This window comes from Pleurodeles waltl, chromosome 12 (assembly GCF_031143425.1).
Source record: "Pleurodeles waltl isolate 20211129_DDA chromosome 12, aPleWal1.hap1.20221129, whole genome shotgun sequence".
NCBI lineage: Eukaryota > Metazoa > Chordata > Amphibia > Caudata > Salamandridae > Pleurodeles > Pleurodeles waltl.
The window spans coordinates 193677311-193693669 of NC_090451.1; the positions used below are offsets into that span (position 1 = coordinate 193677311).

Here is a 16359-nt window from a genome sequence, read left to right on the forward strand (position 1 = left end):
CTGTCAGACATCTTCAAGGGATCATCTAATTCATTCTTCACCCCTGTATTGCCACCTGCATATCTTTTGCACTTGATTTTCAAGTGTACTCTTTCTGCTGCATTCAAAACTCTGTCTTTCATGGAAAGTATTTAAATCATATCAATAGTGCGCATAGACACTTACTTCCTTTTCTGACCTTCTATATCCATGTCATGTTTCACTTTGGATGTTTCTTGCCTCTGTACTTTCTTAATTAATATGAGTCACTGGTTATGGAGCTAATCCTTCTCTGAGCATAACGTTTTTCTTCCAGGTCGTAGATTATCAAAAAGCCAATCATGAGAACCTTAGTGTGTTGCAACTGCACTTTATTTCTTCACTTAATGCTACCTCTCTGGATGTCTTTATTTCAGGGCGCGTTTTGCCTTAAGCTATCTCCCCAAATATTAATTTCACTCTCCATTGCTGTCAAGGCACACCAGTACAGAATTGTCCCCTGAATGTCAGTTTTTCCTCTGGGGGTGCTGGATTCCAATCTATTACATGTTGCTTCTCTTATTCAGAGGCTCCTGTGACCATTTAAGACTTCAGAGTAGCACACAGAAAAGATAGGCCTTAAATTACATAGAAACCCACTTGACACTGTCTAACCCATTGATAGTACATATTCCTATAGTGGTGATTCATTTGAACCCATTGGTGAACCTCAATAAAAATGAATAAAAGTATGAAAAGGTTACTTACCTGTGGTCCTATTTCTGCATCGTAGGGATCGTAAATGTATTCAGAAATGCTTGAATTATATACTGCTGCATGCATGGACCCAGTCCATGCAAACAGTGGTAGATCACTTAAGCATTTATAACTATCAATGAAAATCTTACAATGCAGAACAAAAGATTACTTTGTGTAGTCCTAGTTCTACCTGTATCACTGAAATCTTCTTTGAGGTCATAAACTCTAGAATCATCTCTCACTGGCTAAGTAAGCGGTCCATGCAGACAAAAAGAAGTCATTCAAGTGCTATGATTATCAATTAAGATCTTATGAAGCTTAAAAATTAATCACGAAGAATGAACCTACACAGGTTTTTTTTCAATTAAAATGGGTATCATTTTATAAATATTACACAAATGACCAATGCAGGTAATGGATTAGATCTAAAAATAGTTCTGCTCGAACTTCTGGAATAGGCATGGGTTTCAGCAGTTGATGTAGTCGGCATGAAGCCCATTTCCATCACAAGCTCAATGAGCTCTAGAACCAGTGGCATTGAAAGTCTTTCTGTGACTCTTAGCTGCAGTGATTTTAAATTTGCAGAGGACTTCCTACAGAACATTGATAATATTAACCATTATTTTCATTTTTTGATTCCCCCCAGAACACCCTGACAGGATAGAATAAACAGTGGTGATACCATGGAAGAAGACCTAGGTGAATACAACCCTCCTTGATAACTACAACACAGAATTACATCTTGTAGTTGGGGGGTCTTCTTTCTCTATTAACTGGTGCTGGAGTAAATCTATCAATATTAGGTCTGTGGAGAAGGTGCATTTGTGCATCTTTTTTAGCAGCCTAGTGCTGGAGGCAGTGTCTCTCCTCTTTGGGCGAGGACTTAAAGCAACTGTCATTTGTTTGCATGACTGTGTAAAGCGTTCACAAGTATTTGGCGACTGGGGAAATCTTCACTTCCAGCGAGAGGGATCCTCCTCTTTGATGCTGAATACCAGCTTTAAAAAAAAAAAAACTTTAGAGTTAATCATTATACATTTTTTTATGTCTAGGATTTGAAGTGCACTAGAGGTGCCCAGGACCTGTAAATCAAATGCTACTAGTGGGCTTGCCACACTGATTGTGCCACCCACATAAGTAGCCCTGTAAACATATCTCAGACCTGCCACTGCAGTGTCTGTGTGTGCAGTCTTGCACTGCCAATTCGACCTGGCAAGTGTACCCACTTGCCAGGCCCCTAACTTTCCCTCTTACTACATGTAAGGTACCCCTAAGGTAGGCCCTAGGTAGCCCCAAGGGCAGGGTGCAGTGTAAGTTAAAGGGGGGACATGTCCTGATGTGTTTTACATGTCCTAACATTGAAATACTGCCAAATTCAGTTTTCACGGTTGCAAGGCCTATATCTCCGATAGGTTAATATGAGGGCTGCCTTTAATTATCCTTAAAGTGCAGTTTTCATTTGTGAGCAGAGAGAGATATGGAGTTTGGAGTCACTGAACTCAATTTAAAAATACAGCTTTTGGTAAAGTTTTTTTTTTTTTTTTTTAAATGCCACTTTTAGAAAGTGGGCATTTTTTTGCCTAGACCATTCTGTGCCTCTGCATGCTTGTGTATTCCCGTCTGGGTCAGACTGACAGTTGGGCTGTTGTGAATTCCCTTTAGACAGTGACACAAAGGGAGCTGGGGTGTAGCCTGCATATCCTGATGGGCCATCTGGGCTAGAGTGTAGGGAGGAGTGGTCACTTACACCTGAAAGGGCTGTGCCTGCCCTCACACAATGCAGTCTCCTACCCCCTGCTGGGTGTCTGGGGCCAGGCCTGGGCAAGGCAGGATCTTGTGAACAACAGAGACTTTACTTTGAAATCTGTCAACTTCAAAGGCAGAAAGGGGTATAAGTAGTGGACCCAAAACCCCAGTCTTTTACAATCATTCTGGATCAAGAGGAACCTCTGTTAAGGAGAAGAGCTGAAGAGCTGGAGAGCGGGAGGAGAAGTACTGCCCCTTTGCTGTGTTGCTTTGCTGGGTTGGCCTGCAGTTGCTGCTTCTGCCTTAAAAGAGAACACAGGGTGAACTTTGCTGTGTATCCTGCTTGGGAGAGTTTTCCCAGGGCTTGGAGTAGAGCTTGCCTCCTGATTGAAGTCTCAGGGTAACAAAGACTTCAGTTTCATGTGCCTGCAGCACTGGGAACTGTGGGTTCTGTGCTGTTCAAGAAGAAAAACTACTGTGATGCTGCAAACAACGCCACTGGCCTGCACTGTGACCTGCCAACGCCGCACAGAGCTGCACCACCCCGCTTCATACCTGAACCCTGGTCTCACCGACAACGCCACTGTGTCGCTGCTTGCACCATGCAATGACACCCAACAACAATGTCCAGAACCGACACTGCGACGTTGCTCTTCGAACCTAATCGCGAGGATCACGTTGCCCTGCATTTCCAAGGTACTGTTTGTGGGTCTTTCCGACACCATAGCTGGCCTGCGACCGCTCTGAACTGTTAGATTTCTTGTTCACGACACCGTGATAGCCCCAGACCGAGCTACTAACTTCAAGAAACTCTATTTTTAAGTAATTTTTGCAAAATTTGTATCCTATTTATTGTATGTTGGATTTTTATCATATTTGGTCTGGTTTTATATAGATAAATACTGACAATTTTTCTAAAACTGGAGTGGTGTCCTTTTGTAGTGTTTTCGCTTATTACTGTGTATTATGTGCAAATGATTTACCATTGCTTTTGAGATAAGCCTGACTGCTCGTGCCAAGCTACCAATGGGGTGAGAAGGGTATCTCCCTTATCTTGACCAGAGTGAGGTTCCCTACTTGTTCAGGGTGCAAACCGACTGCCAACTTGAGACCCCATTTCCAACAAGGCAGATAACTAGGGTGCTCCTTTAGAGGTAAAATACACTTTGGACTGGGTATGTTGTCACAGGAATAATTTGGCATAGGCTATAGCTGTTGTTCCAATTTAATTAATTATGGACACTTGTGGTCTCCAGAAAAGAGACTACTGAAAACTGAACTGTATAAGGAGTTAGGCAGATCTGTTTGATGAATTTAAATTCCAATTTTATATGTAGTTAAATAATACATACAGGCTGTGTAATACATGTGGTGCCTTTCTATCTGACCAGCTAATTAATTTTGAAGCTGACCATAAATTTGAAACTATATCACTCATACAAAAGAGTGCACACAATAAATGAAAATATTAATGGTGAGGAAAGACTTAACTTAAATTCTCATTTCCAGCAACCGTCACAAATGGAGAAGACAGACAATGTGTGATATATAAAATAAATAACACTGGTGGGCACCTCACTTTAATCAAGTAGCTGAAACAAAGGCAGGAGTCTGGAAGTACTACAAAGGGATTACAATTCTGATGATCTCCTTTTAAACAACATCAACCGTACTCTTCCCCCCCCTAACAAAGACACAAGAATCACTGTTGCAAATTTATCTGAAACACACAAAAGATGGGTGGAATGCATGCAAATAGTATAACCACTAAAAAGTCGCTAGGGGTAGTATTTTAACCCTTTTTTTTCTTTCCACCTTACATTAGACCCACCCATGTGAATTTCGGCCTTTGCCCTGCTCCAATAGCAACAGTCTAGTGACAACTGCCAAGCCAGATCATCTCCAAACCTGAACAATAGCAACGCAAGACCGGTTTCGGCCTATCTGGGTCTCCTCAATAGGGTGCAATTTGGTTCCAATGGCACAGTAGGCATGGGATCGTCTGGACATACCCTTGGCCAGTTAGGGCTTTAAACACATAAAAGATGATGGGGAGGAGTGCAGGTCTTTTTTTTTTAAAGTCTACTGGAAGACACACTTGCCTTTGAAAATCAAACTATCTTCCTCCAAGAAGGTACATTGATAACCTGTGGAACCTCCAACGCAAGATAGTGTTGGGACTCTTGGGACAACACTTGTCGTACCCCTATTTGCAAAATATTAAAAGCCTCAAGACAAGTGAACAACCGAGAGCCTGGGAAGAAGTTGGAGGCAGTGATAAGAAGTCTAGTGAAATAAACAATCATTTGAGTACCAACATAAACAGACTGGATACAAACACACAGTAAAAAAAAAAACAAAAAAAAAAAAAAAAAAAACAAAGAAGACCGGCTGTGAAAAAGACAGACTCCACAAATACAAGTCTATGCAACAATGTGACAGTTGGGACTGACTGATGAGTGCATTATTACGTTAGGGAATATGTGGGACTAGGTTTTAAGAGTAGTTTAATATTTTTGCTAAAGGTTTGTGCAAACAGCTACAGGTGAGTCATCCTCAAGGTTTGCTCAAGCACTTTTCATCCGATATTAATTTAGTTAACTATATACAAGAAGGTAATGAAGACATCCATACCTCTGCTGGAAACACTTTGCTGTCAACTGTGTGCTCCGAACCCCAATCATCTATAGCACCCCAGTGGAAATGAAACTGCTTGAGTTTGAACTGATTCTTCAGTGGTCCCCCTCTTATTACTGTAATAATAAATAATAAATAATGAACTTAAGCATGGCAGTTCCGTTCCTGTTATGCAATTAGCGACCATACTATGAGGCACAATCTAACACACATATAGTTAACATTTAAAAGCACTACCTTGGAATAAACCGTTCTATAAATAAACTGAAATAAATAGAAGCAGTGTTAATATAAACTGTTTCAATCTATTTTTAGTTCATTGTATTTTCATTCACCGATGCACTTACAGATTAGATCAGTCAATTCATGCTTCTAAATTTGGCAAGTACACACCATCAAAATATTTCTTACGCAAATTTGAAGGATGCACATTAAAATGAATGTGCTGGGTACAAAGGGGTGAAGGTTATCATTTTCTTTATGTCAGACATATGTATAGGTTGCGAGGAATAAAACTGTGTTCTTTACTAAAGCGGAAAAAAATAATTATAATTGGTCTTGTGCGTTACCAATCACCATAAACAGGAACTAAACATGCAGCTGCACTGCAAAAACTCTTGCAGCTTGGGTAGGAAAAAAACTCAATTCCTTCATTAATGGAATTTCAGTGTTTCAATTTGCCAGACAGTTGCCCCTAAAGCACTGATAAAATTACTGGTTGAATAAAGTAATTGTAGAGTGAAATAGTACTTACCTTAACCTCAGGTCAATCTCAACAGTGAATATCGGAGTGCAAACCATATTTATTCTGGATACAGGAGGCTACATGTCACTTTCTCCATATCTATCAGGTCCCACATCCTATTATTCCAATTAGATATTGTGCTGTGTTTTTCAAGAACTTGTGTTAGCTGCTAATGGCAAGAGGGATCAATTTACCTTTGTTGAAATATAGTGAGTGTAGGAATAGGAAGCCACAGTTTTGGGGCATTTCAAGATCAATCAATCAATCAAAAACATTTATAGAGCGCGCTACTCACCCGTAAGGGTCTCAAGGCTCTGGTGGAGGGGATGGGGTTGGTGGGTGGGTGATTACTGTTCAAACAGCCACGTCTTGAGGTTTTTTCTGAAGAGCAGGAGGTTTTGAGTCTTGCGGAGGTTGGTGGGGAGGGAGTTCCAGGCCTTGGGGGCGAGGTAGGAGAAGGATCTGCCTCCGGTGGTGGCGCGTTGGATGCGGGGGACTGTGGCGAGTGCGAGGTCGGCGGAGTGGAGGTGGCGAGTGGGAGTGTGGAGGTTCACTCTTCCATTGAGGTAGGTTGGTCCAGTGTTGTGGAAGAATTTGTGTGCGTGGATGAGGATTTTGAAGGTGATCCTCTTGTCGATCGGAGGCCAGTAAAGGGATCTGAGGTGTGAGGAGATGTGTTTATGTCGTGGGAGGTCCAGGATGTGTTCTGGATCCTCCGGCGTTTGAGTGTGGTGCCAGTGTAGAGGGCGTTTCCGTAGTCTAGCCTGCTGCTGCTGAGTGCATGAGTGATGGATGGTCTTTCTGGTCTCTATGGGAATCCATTTGAAAGTTTTTGCAGTATGCAGAGGGTGTTGAAACAGGAAGAGGTGATGGCGTTGATTTGCTGGGTCATGGATAGGGAGGGGTCCAGGATGATGCCGAGGTTGCATGCGTGGTTTGCGGGTGTTGATGGGGGACCTGGAGCAGTGGGCCACCAGGAGTCGTCCCATATGGTTTTGTTGGGGCCGAAGATGATGATTTCTGTTTTGTTGGAGTGGAGCTTGAGGTGGTTTGCTGTCATCCATGTGGCGGTGTCAAGGAGTCCAGTGTGGAGGTTGGTTTTGGCAGTGGTAGAGTTTCGGGTGAGGGAGGTGATGAGCTGGGTGTCGTCTGCGTAGGATATGATGGTGATTCCGTGTGGTCGAAGGATGTTTGTGAGCGGGGTCATGTAAATGTTGAAAAGGGTAGGGCTGAGGGAGGACCCTTAGGCGACTCCGCGGATGATTCTGGTGGCTGTGGAGTGGAAGGGAAGGAGGCAGACTTTCTGGGTTCTTTCGGTGAGGAAGGAGGTCAGCCAGTCTAGGGCCTTGTGTCGAATACCTGTGTTGTGGAGGCGTGTGCGGAGTGTTTGGTGGCAGACAGTGACAAAGGCAGCGGAGAGGTCCAGGAGGATGAGTGCGACGGTCTCGCCCTTGTCGACTCTGGTTCTGATGTCGTCAGTACATGCAATGAGGGTGGTCTCAGTGCTGTGGTTCTTGCAGAACCCAGACTGGGAGGTGTTGAGTGTGTTGCTTTCCTCTAGGAAGTGAGACAGGCAGGTGTTGACTAGTTTCTCAGCGACCTTGGCAGGGAGGGGGAGGAGAGGAATTCGGCAGTAGTTGGTGAGGTCATCAGGGTCGGCTTTGGGCTTTTCCAGGAGTGCAGTGACTTCTACGTGCTTCCAGGGGTCTGGGAAGGTGGCGCCGTCAAAAGAGCTGTTGCTTATGTCGTGAAGCTTGGGAGCGATGGTTGGGCTGGCTTTGTTGTAAATGTGGTGGAGGCAGGGGTCCGAGGGGGAGCCTGAGTGGATGGAATTCATCTTTTTTTCAGTTTCTTTGTTGTTGGTAGGGGCCCAGGTGAGTAGTAGGTTGGGGGGGGGGGTCTTTGCTGATTGAGTCGGTGGTGTGTGGCGGGTGCGTGTGGTGTGAAGCGGTTGTGTATGTCTAAGATTTTGCAGTGGAAATGGTTGGAGAGGGAGTCGCAGAGGAGTTGTGTGTGCGTGGGGTCGATGTTGCTGGGTTTGGGTTTGGAAAGCTCTTTGATGATGGTAAAGAGTTCCTTGCTGTTGTGTGAGTTACTGTCTATGCGTTCCTTGTAGTCTGCTCTTTTGGTGGCGCGTATGAATTGGATGTGTTTGCGAATGGTGGTTTTGAGGGTTGAGAAGTTGGTGGTTGAGGGTTCCTGTCGCCAAGCTTTCTCTGTTTTGCGGCATTCACGCATGGAGGCTTGGAGTTCAGTGGTAAACCAGGGGGCGTTCTTGATGTTGTGGGTGGTGATGTTTTTTTCTGAGAGGGGCGAGTGAGTCTGCGCAGGTTCTGATCCATTGTGTGATGTTTTGGGCAGCAATGTTGGGGTAGTTGGTGGTGGGGGTGTGGGTTATGCGTGAGTTGGCTGTTCAGGTGTTCTGTGGGGATCTTGTCCCACATGCGGTAGGGTGTGGTGTGTTGGTGGTGGTGTGTGGAGGGTTTGGAGAAGGAGAAGTGGGCGCAGTGGTGGTCAGTCCAGTGGAGTTCGGTGGTGTGAGTGTAGGTTATGTGGTTGCTCGAGGTGAAGATTGCGTCTAGTGTGTGCCCTGCTGAGTGGGTGGGTGCTGTGGCTAGTTGTTTGAGTCTGAGGTTCGTGAGGATCTCTAGGAGGGATGAGGAGTTGTGGTCGTGAGGGTTCTCCAGGTGAAAGTTAAAGTCACTGAGGAGGATGTAGTCTGTGGAGGTGAGGGCTGATGGTGTCGGCTATGGCGTCACAGAAGAAGGGGGGGGGGGGGCGAGACCCTGGTGGTCTGTAAATGAGGGTTCCTCTGAAGGTGGTGTTCTTGTTTATGTGAATTAGTAAGTGCATGTGTTCTGCATTGTCTAGGGTACTGTGTGTGTTGGTGGTGACCTTAATGGTGTTTTTGTGTATAACGGGGATGCCACCTCCTGTTTTGTTTAGGTGTTCTCCGCGATGGAGTTTGTATCCATCTGGGGTGGCTGTGGCTATGTCTGGCTCAGATGAGGGGTTCAACCAAGTTTCCGTGAGGAAGACAATGTCTGGTGAGTGTGAAGTGATAAGGTCCCAGAGTTCAATGGCATGCTTGTGTAATAAGCGGGTGTTTAGGAGTATGCAGTTAAGGTAGTTGTGGGGGCTGCTGTTGTGGTATGCGATGGTGTTGGTGTGGGGGGTGTTAGTGGTGTTGTAGGGTGTGTTAGTGTGGGTTTTGGTGTTGCTGTGAGTTGTGGTGGAGTGTGTTAGGGTTGTGGGGCTTGTTGGGGTAGGGTCTGTAGGGGTGGGTGGGGACTGTGAGTGAATCTTCTGCGTTGAGGTTGTGGTGTTTGTTGTGGGGAGCATTGGGGTTGGGGCGGGGCATGTGGGTAAGCAGGAGTGCCGGCAGGTCTAGCAGGTGAAAGGTAGATTGCATTAATCAGATCACCAACCTTCCCACATCCTCTCCAGCCAAGATCCTATCTGACAGATCAATTTTCTTTAATTTTATAGGGTGCAGTACCAACGAAAAAACATCTTGAAAACGTACTTGTCCAGCATGTTTGCTACAGCAGTAGGTATTTAAATATTCAGTACTCAAGTCATTGCAGCAACTGCATTGGTAATTACAGATTAACAGGTTCCGTGGATTGGAGAAACTTTATCATGCATATATAATAAGCCTGAAACTACTCAAGCACTGAATCAGTACCTGGAGGGCATAATGGGTCAGGCCCTCACCCCTTCAACAAAAGAAAAACATTACAACCATAGTGAGAGACAGAGTAAAGGCATACATACAGTTTAAGACCCTTGTATTTTTAGAACAATCATCAACTTAAAATCAAGTGGAGGTTACAGTCTGCAAGAATAACCAACATCAATTTAAGACACAGTCAAAATAAAGACACTGAGAATAACATACGATGAAATTGTCAATCAATCAAACACATTTCTTAAGCGCACAACTCACCCAGTAGGGTCTCAGGGCACGGGGGAGGTTACTGCTCGAAAAGCCATGTTTTGAGGTGCTTTCTGAAAGTTAGGAGGTCCTGGGTCTTGCGTAGGTTGGTGGAGAGGGAGCTCCAAGTTTTGGCGGCGAGATGGGAGAAGGATCTGCCACCAGAGATGGTGCGTTGGATGCAGAGGACTGTAACAAGAGCGAGGTCGGCGGAGCGGAGCTGTCGAGTTGGTTTGTGGAAGTTGATTCGTTCGTTGAAGTAGGCCGGTCCAGTTTTGTGGAGGGCTTTGTGAGCGTGGACAAGGATTTTGAAAATGATCCTTTTGTTGATGGGCAGCCAGTGTAGGGATCTGAGGTGGGCAGGGATGTGTTTGAGGCAAGGGAGGTTGAGGATGAGACGTGCAGCTGCGTTCTGGGTGCATTGGAGTTTTCTTTGAAGCTTGGCTGTGGTCCCTGCGTAGAGGGCGCTGCCGTAGTCCAGTCTGTTGCTTATGAGGGCTTGGGGGACCGTTGTTCTTGTTTCTAAAGGAATCCATTCGAAAGTCGTGCGTAACATGCTAGGTGTGTTGAAGCAGGAGGATGATATGGCGTTGATTTGCTGAGTCATGGAGTGAGATGAGTCCAGCATGATGCCGAGATTGCGTGCATGGGTGGTGGGGGAGGTCCAAGGGTAGTGGGCCACCAAGAGTCGTTCCACTCTGTCTTGTTTGGAACAAAGATGATGATCTCTGTTTTTTCTGAGTTCAATTTGAGGTGGCTTGCTGTCATCCAGTTAGCGATGGCGAGGAGTCCGGCGTGTAGGTTATTCTTGGCAGTAGATGGGTTCCTCGTGAGGGAGATGATGAGCTGGGTGTCGGGAGCGTATGAAATGATCGTGAGGCCTTGGGGGCGATGATGTTGGCGAGATGAACCATGTAGATATTGAAAAGGGTGGGGCTCAGGGAGGATCCTAGGGGGACCCCACAGATGGTCTTGGTGGCTGTAGAGCGTAAAGGAGGGAGGCAAACTATTTGGGTTCTTTCGAAGAGGAAAGAGGTGAGCCAGTCCAGGGCTTATTGGTGAATTCTGGCATCGAAGAGGCACGTGCGGCGGGTTTGGTGGCATACGGTGTTGAAAGCTGCGGGAAGGTCTAGGAGGATGAGGTCGTTGGTACTGGGAGGTGGAGCTTGTGCGAGGTTGGAGATCAGTTGTTCTTTGGAGATCTTGGTAGCTGCAAACATGACACAGTAATTATAAAGTCAAAGTAACAATTCTTTACAAAAAATTAAGCAGCAGAATCAATACCTGTTTTAAAGATTCCAAATATAAGGTGTCTGTAACGACCTTTTAGAAATCCAAAGACTTGTTTCCAAGGAGTACCTTCCAATTAGCAGAGTACAGAACTGTTGCCTGTGTTATGCAGTTAGTGAATTTGTTCCTGAGATCCTGTAGTTTGCTCTGTCTAGCAGCCATGGCAAGAAATGTGTCAAGGAAAACAAAACAGTAGCCTCTGGTTCATATCCATCAATCTCCTCTGTGTTTGGGCCCACTGCAGGACCATGAAGTATGGCAACATGAATTAGCATCCTTGAACCGTTGTCCCACCATTTTCCTTATTCAAAGGTGGCCTGCATACTTGTCTCAGAGTGATGGACTGGGGGGTCTCCAGTGGATCTCACAGCCTTCCTCGTAACAAGAGTTTATGGAATCATGCATGTCAGAGAATTTTCTTTGTGTTAGCTGGCACAGTAAACTAATATTTTCCATCATCTTCTGGTTTTCCAGGTTGTCAATATTTTATCGACTGATGCAATACATGCACCAACACAACATTGGAAATTATTTGCCAAACTTATGTCTTTTTATGGGTAGATGCGAATAGCTTGGGTATCTCATCTGTGCCCTCCAAAGCCTCAGCGGCTAATTCAGTGCCCATAACTCTATGACTTAGTTGCTTCAATCTCTCCTCAAGTAAGTCACCTTGGCCTCCATTCCTCCACCTTCGTGTAGGCGTTTTCAAGTGACAATGAGAGCCTGTTTATATATATATATATATATATATATATATATGGAAAATGTCACTTACCCAGTGTACATCGGTTCGTGGCATTAGTCGCTGCAGATTCACATGCTGTGCACATCCCGCCATCTGGTGTTGGGCTTGGAGTGTTACAAGTTGTTTTTCTTCGAAGAAGTCTTTTCGAGTCACGGGACCGAGGGACTCCTCCCATTTCGGCTCCATTGCGCATGGGCGTCGACTCCATCTTAGATTGTTTTCCCCGCAGAGGGTGAGGTAGGAGTTGTGTATGCTAGTAATAGTGCCCATGCAATGGAGTGAATACGTATGTACACTGTTGTAAGGGGCGCATGTGCAACCTTGCGTTTGGGACAATGGCTATGCATGAGGACAGCATGCCTAGTAGTTTCATCACCATTTTGACTTATATTTTTTGTTTTGGATACATGACCTGTATTACATTGTGAAATGCCTGAACCCTTTGTGGGCTTGGGGTGGCAATCCCTTTTTGTGTGTTGATTGTCGCCCCTAAGTATTGCTGTGTTTGACACGGCAGAAGGTGTGACTGTGTGGTTGATTGAGAAACCTAGTTTGTGGAGGGTTTCTATGACGTACTTTGTGTGTTGTGAACACCGTTCTAGCGTGTTGGTTTTGATTAACCAATCGTCTAGGTACGGGAACACATGTATTTGCTGCCTTCTGATATGTGCAGCTACTACTGATAGGCATTTTGTAAAAACTCTTGGCGCAGTTGTTATTCCGAACGGCAACACCTTGAATTGGTAATGTACCCCTTGGAATACAAACCTTAAGTACTTTCTGTGTGAAGGATGTATCGGTATATGGAAATATGCATCCTTTAGGTCTAGTGTTGTCATGTAGTCTTGTTGTTTGAGCAGTGGGATTACGTCCTGTAATGTCACCATGTGAAAGTGATCTGATTTGATGTAGGTATTTAATGTTCTGAGATCTAGTATAGGTCTCAGACTCTTGTCTTTTTTGGGTATCAGAAAGTACAGAGAGTAAACTCCTGTCCCTTTCTGTAGGTTTGGTACGAATTCTATTGTCTCTTTATGTAGCAATGACTGAACTTCTAGTCCTAGAAGATCTATATGCTGTTTCGACATATTGTGTGTTTTCGGTGGGACGTTTGGAGGGAATATGAGGAATTCTATGCAATAACAATGTTGGATAATTGCCAGTACCCAATTGTCTGTTGTTATCCCCTCCCAATATTTGTAAAATTTGCCTAGTCTCCCCCCCACAGGTGTTATGTGTTGGGGATGTGTGACGTGGAAGTCACTGCTTATTTTGAGGGGTTTTGGGACTTTGGAACTTTCCTCTACTTTTTTGGAACTGTCCCCCTCTATACTGTCCCCGAAACTTCCCCGCTGATATTGGCTCTGATAAGTGGCCTTGTTTGTGAGGTTGTGGGTTCTGTGCTTTGCCCTCGAAACCCCCCTCAAAACTGTGTTTTTCGAAATGTGCCTCTGCTCTGTGGGGAGTAGAGTGTGCCCATGGCTTTGGCCGTGTCAGTGTCTTTTTTTACGTTTTTCGATCGCAGTGTCCACCTCCGGCCCAAACAATTGCTGTCCGTTGAATGGCATATTCAGCACAGCTTGCTGTATTTCTGGTTTAAATCCTGATGTACGCAGCCATGCATGTCTCCTTATTGTTACTGCCGTGTTGACAGTTCTAGCAGCTGTGTCTGCAGCATCTATTGCTGACCGTATCTGATTGTTGGAGATACTCTGTCCTCCTTCTACTACTTGCTGCGCTCTCTTTTGGAACTCCTTGGGCAAATGTTCTATAAAGTGTTGCATTTCGTCCCAATGGGCCCTATCATATCTGGCCAACAAGGCCTGTGAATTTGCAATACGCCACTGGTTTGCTGCCTGTGCCGCCACCCTTTTGTCTGCAGCATCGAATTTGCGACTTTCTTTTTCTGGAGGTGGTGCATCTCCTGAAGTATGCGAGTTCGCTCTTTTGCGCGCTGCCCCTACTACAACTGAGTCTGGTGTTAGCTGTTGTGTGATGTACACGGGGTCTGTTGGTGGCTGTTTATATTTTTTCTCCACTCTTGGAGTAGTGGCTCTTCCTTTAACAGGCTCCTCAAACACTTGTTTGGAGTGTTTTAGCATTCCGGGTAGCATGGGAAGACTCTGATACTGACTGTGTGTGGACGACAGTGTGTTAAAAAGAAAGTCGTCTTCAATGGGCTCTGCATGAAGGCTGACATTATGAAATGCCGCTGCTCTCGATACCACCTGTGCGTAGGCTGTACTATCCTCTGGTAGAGACGGTCTAGCTGGATAGCATTCAGGATCTGACACTGGTGCGTCATAAAGGTCCCATGCGTCCGGGTCATCTTGACTCATTCTTGTATGAGTCAGGGATTGCATCTTTGGTGGAGTGGCTACCGGTGATGGTTGCGGAGAGCGTTGTGGAGATGGTGGCGGGGTTATTTGTTTAGCCACCTTTGCCTGTGGCTGCTTGTCCTTTTCTTGGAAGGCAAGTTTGCATTTCATTTTTATCGGAGGAAGAGTGCTGATCTTCCCTGGTTCTTTTTGGATATGGAGCCTTCTTTGTGTGTAATCTGGCTCTATTGTCTCCAATTCCTGTCCAAATCTATGTGTCTTCATTTGTGAGGACAGTCCTTGTTCCTCTGAGTAGGAACTTGATTTCAGTTCCGAGGCCGGATGTTTCGGTTCCGAAACCTTTTCGGCTGCTTTTTTCGGTTCCGACGAAACCTTTTTTACTTTCGGCATTGTGGTCTCTCGGTGCCGACCCATTTCGGTGCCGCTGTCTCGGTGCCGAACCTCCTCGGAGCCACTATCTCGGGCCCGAGATTGCTGTGTGGCGGTATCTCGACCGGAGTCGGATGACTTCGACACCAGTGTGCCCTTCTTCGGTGCCGATGATCGGTCACCTATTTTTCGGGTTAAGCCATGGCCTGTTGGCTTTGGCGTCCCCTGGGCTTTCCTGGTCTTCTCGTGAGTTTTGTGTTTCGACGTCTTACTCACGGTTTTCAGCGTTTCCTCGGGATCGATCTCATCCGAGTCCGATTCCTGGATGGAGAATTTTTCTTCATCCTCCTCGAAACGCCCTTGTCCTGTCGGCGCCATTTGCAGTCTTCTTGCTCTTCGGTCTCTTAGTGTCTTCCTGGACCGAAACGCTCGACAGGCTTCACAAGTATCTTCCTTGTGTTCGGGCGACAAACACAAGTTACAGACCAGATGCTGATCTGTATATGGATACTTGTTATAGCATTTTGGGCAGAAGCGGAATGGGGTCTGTTCCATCAGCATTGAAGAGACACGTGGCCGGGCCGACCAGGCCCCGACGGGGGATCGAAAAAACCACGAAGGACCACAACAGCTCTTCTAAAGTCGGTGTCGATCTGTTGTAACTAACCCGATACCGAACGCAAACAATAACGACGATTTTTCCGAGATTCTAACTAACTTTCCGACCCGAAGTACGGAGCGAAAAGGAACACGTCCGAACCCGATGGCGGAAAAAAACAAAATATATATATATATATATATATATATATATATATATATATATATATATATATATATATATATATATATATATATATATCCTCTTTGAAAAATAAAGCTCCTTTCTGAGGATTCACCTTAATTGCTTTAGTAGATAAGTGTAGCTATTGCATTCCTATCGACTTACTACCCAGCAGAATCATCTTTGCATCAGATTGCCAAGCAGAGCAATCAAAATTCGTTGACTGTCAAGGGGCACAGGAGGCAGATGACGATCACCCCCAGCACAGACACACTCCATCCAGCAGTCAGCAGAGAGAGGGGAATAGATCACCTGCCAGAATTTAAGCAGAAATGCCTTTAGAATAATTGTGACCTTTGCCTTTCCTGCAAAAACGAGCTCCTATGGCCTCTCACCCTCTCCAGAGTGCCACTTTGAGAAGCATGATGGAAGGAGCTGTGATCTTGAATCTTCTGCTAGGTGAAGTCAGGCCACCTCTCTGTCGGATTTCTCTGGATCCTGCTGCTCAAAGGTCTCACTCCTCGCTGTCAGTAGAGGGCATGTTCATACACACATCGGTTCTTACACAATGATGGAGAATCATCTCAGAGCTGCAATGGCATGCATGAAACAAAGCATGGAGAGAAGAAAAAAAATCGCCATGACTCCTCACATGACCACAACATTTGTATGGCCCTTTTAAGTTCTAAAGAACAATTTACTTACCATCTGGTAAAGACTTTATCTAGCTGCAGATTCCTTACCTTAGAATAATCCCCAGGCTACAGACTGGCCCTGGTAATTTTTGAGCAGTACGCCTACGTGCTGGTAAGTGATGTCATTCGCCTACACCTCTTTGGCACTGTCCGTGCCAGAAGTGACACATGGGGTGCCTCTATAGTCACTAGCCCTGAGCGCTGACACCAGTTTCTTTTCATGTGTTTCCATACCAGATGCAAAGAGCCACAAAGAATGGTGTGTATTGCTAAGGCTCTCAGAAGGGTGACCCTACTCAATCAGTTTGCAGAGCAGGGAGGATGAGAGAGTAGGTAAGGAATCTGTAGCTAGATAAAT

General features: G+C 45.3%; 1 protein-coding gene across 2 annotated transcripts in view; it reads right to left on the bottom strand.

The window, feature by feature from the left end:
• CA5A (carbonic anhydrase 5A) overlaps positions 1-16359 on the bottom strand; it is a 312741-nt gene that overhangs the window by 146606 nt on the left and 149776 nt on the right. For both annotated transcript variants that reach the window (XM_069216726.1, XM_069216725.1), the window contains exon 3: positions 5098-5216. In XM_069216726.1, coding sequence (XP_069072827.1) covers positions 5098-5216 — 119 coding nt within the window. The remainder of the gene's footprint in view (positions 1-5097; positions 5217-16359) is intronic.